Here is a 3067-nt window from a genome sequence, read left to right as displayed (position 1 = left end):
ATAATAATAATAAAGATTGAAATTGCAAAAATTATGCTGTCATTCAAATTTAGTGCAAACCCTGATTTTTATTATTATTATTATTATTTTATTTATTATTATTATTTATTTATTTATTTATTTATTTTTAGAATTTTAGCATCTACTTGTTGGTAAAAGCGAATAAATTCAGATTATGATGTTAAACCAAACTGAGAGAAGCGAAAAAGAATCTCCCCCCCCCCCCCCCCCCCCCCCCCCGTTTTGATCCCTTTGATTTCCCCAATTTATATAGTTGGACAAAAATATCTGGGAACAAAACGGACAAAAACTGTAAAATAAATAAACACATTTTTAACGTTTTCATCTATCAGCAACTTATTTAATAACCGGTTTTTATTTTCTGCCAACTAAAGACTCCACGCTGACATTTCAATATTTTATTCAAACTTTCAAGAACACGATGTCGATGCTGTAAACTAGACATAAATCCAATACAACAAAACCCTTAAGAAAACACAAAAGAAAACCTTCATATTTTTCGATTAGATGCGACACTTTTACGAACAGGTTCGCAAAGTATTAAAAAAAAAAAAAAAAAAAAAAAAAAACAGGGGAGAAAAATAGCCCACTTTGATCACACTTCACAACACTTCTCACTTTCCTCCGAACGAATATAATTTATATAGATTTTGTTTCAAGCCATCGGTGCAGTGCGTCGTCGATTTTTCGTTCCATTCAAACAGCAAGAGTGAAACACAATGGCACATGAGTGTGAATAACAAGCTCAGTGGATATTTAGGGGGGAAAAGTCCGTATTTCAGACGGGGTGTAAATGCAACAAAAGGAGAATAGTCCATAAACAATATTTTTTCCTTACACAAGTATATCGACAATAAATTAAAAACAGATCCCTAGAAACAAACTACTCCGTTGTATTTACACGCAATAACAATATGAAATAATTACATAAATATTTTATATATACCCTATGTACATCTATAATCAATTCTACCTTTCATTTGTAATATTTATATTTCTGATTCCCTTTGCCGGTGGGACTGAAGTCCTCAAGGAGCACCACTCGTCGTATTCCAATTTTTAAATTAAAAATAAAAACAAAACAAAACACGGAAGAAATTAACTTGACAATTCAATTTAAAGAAAAGAAAAGAAAAAAGTTTATATTAAAAATCGCAGGATCATTGTTTTCAATATTTTGGCCAATCGATCAGAGGCTGTTCGATTTAATTGTGTACAAAAAAATACAGCAGTCTTTAAAAGGTAGAATAAGTGAAATCAGTTCAGAGTGCATATTAATAAAACACTGAAAAAAAAACTAACAACTCCACGTGTATTCAAATATAATAAAGAGGAGACACAGCAGCAACTTCTCCTGTAAGTCACACACCCATGCCAACTTTTTCTCAGTTTCAATACTTGTGTGGTATTCAGATTATGAGTGTTTAATTTAACAAAACGTGTTAACCAAAGTGCATTTCAGAAAAAAAAAAAAAAAAACAGTTTATGTTGATTTTTTTTAAAGTGTGAAACTCTACATTGAAGGGTGTCTTCCGAAAATCTTCACCACCTTTTTCACGAAAGAAACACGTGGTTAAAAAAAAAATAAAAAAAAAAAATCAAGAACTCCTAAGGGGACCCGCTGCGGGGCCGATCCTGGTTCGAGTCCAGTCCGCTGACCAGACGTTGGATGCTCTGCAGTTCGTTGGCGGCGTCTTTCTCCGCGCAACTTTTAGGCGACAAAGAAACCGACCCGGAGGAGATGGTGGTCACCTCCGACGTGGAGTCCAGAGTGACGGCTGACACCGGACTCGCCGGAACCAGGCCGTCCCCCTTCAGGTCGCCCCCGCCGCCTCCCATATGGGGCACGGCAGTGGTGAGCAGGGTGCTGTCCGGTACCGTCATGGGGAGGGAGTAAGGGCTGTACCTGAGTCTGGGCCGCACCGCGTTCAGGAACGGGTGCCGGTGCACCGAGGGGGAGGCGGCGGCGGCGGAGGAGGCGGCGGCCGCTGCAGCCATGTACGTGTAGGGGTAGGGGAACAAACTGCCAAACGGCGACATGGCGAGGCCCTGCGTGACAAAACGGACACACAATCTGACGTTAACGCAAAAACAAACCAAAGAAAATACGCACACAACAAACAGGTGAGATATTGCGCAAACCAACATTGACTTTCACTCTTTAAACTGGCCCTAAATCTCACATCTGCTTTGCGCAAACGTGGAATTTGTGCATTTAAGGATAATGCTGAAAATGTAGTTGTTGTTGTTTTTTAAATCTTTGTTTCCATCCCTTGAGCCAAATTTTTTACATCGCTCGACACCTTTTGGTTGCAAGTACCCCTCTTTTAGACGATAGTTAAAAAGCCCAGGCCCAAAACTCCAACAGAAAAGTCATAAAACGTGGCCCATAAAGTTCCCTAGTCATTAAAGATGCAGTTTCCTCACTCGAATTGACAATAAATAAGTAAATAAATGAGCGCGTGTGAGCAAACCAACACGTGGGACTGCAAGCAGTTTAAACGCATGAAATCCAGCCTGACAGTGGAGAAAAAAAACAAAAAAACAAACAGCAAACAAAAAAACAGGTTTTACCTGCGATGCCAGGATGTGTTGCTGCAGATGAAACGGGAGACTCGGCCCTCCCGTCAGGCTTTGCGGGGGTGATGCCATGCTCGTTGTGTCCATGGTGCTCACCCCTCCCGTGGACACGGCCGCCAGCAGAGGGCCCATGCCCGCGGCCATGTTCGAGAAGGCGCCGCCCATGTTGAACTGAGTGGGGTGCAGGAGGAACGGGTGCGCGCCCCCCAAATGGTTGAAAAACTGCTGTCCCGTCAGACCGGCTGGAAATCCAAAATTATGCAAGTGGCTGTGGGCCATGTGCGCGCTACTGTCAGTCTGAACGGTCAAAGGCATGAAGCTGTCCTTCATGGGCCTGCTGCACTCGTCCGTTTTAGGCGCGTCCACGTTCGGGCTCTTGAGTTCTTCGCCCGAGCGGGTGGTGCTGGAGATGACCGTGATGGGGCTGTGGCGGGAGTCCGCCTGACTCTTCTCAGTCCTGGGGACT

At 42.2% G+C, this 3067-nt stretch overlaps 1 protein-coding gene across 2 annotated transcripts in view; it reads right to left on the bottom strand.

Annotated features, from left to right (window-relative positions):
- Nucleotides 1–404: 404 nt before the first annotated feature.
- tbx3a (T-box transcription factor 3a) overlaps nt 405–3067 on the bottom strand; it is a 7045-nt gene continuing 4382 nt past the window's right edge. For both annotated transcript variants that reach the window (XM_034192544.1, XM_034192545.1), the window contains exons 6-7: nt 2596–3067; nt 405–2070 (exon numbers count right to left, since the gene is read on the bottom strand). The exon at nt 2596–3067 is cut by the window's right edge and continues 145 nt beyond it. In XM_034192544.1, the coding sequence (XP_034048435.1) occupies nt 1630–2070; nt 2596–3067 (913 nt within the window). In that variant the 3' untranslated portion in view covers nt 405–1629. The remainder of the gene's footprint in view (nt 2071–2595) is intronic.

Source organism: Thalassophryne amazonica, chromosome 17 (assembly GCF_902500255.1).
Source record: "Thalassophryne amazonica chromosome 17, fThaAma1.1, whole genome shotgun sequence".
NCBI lineage: Eukaryota > Metazoa > Chordata > Actinopteri > Batrachoidiformes > Batrachoididae > Thalassophryne > Thalassophryne amazonica.
Note: the sequence above shows the minus strand (reverse complement) of the source record. Positions and strands in the feature narration are given on the sequence as shown.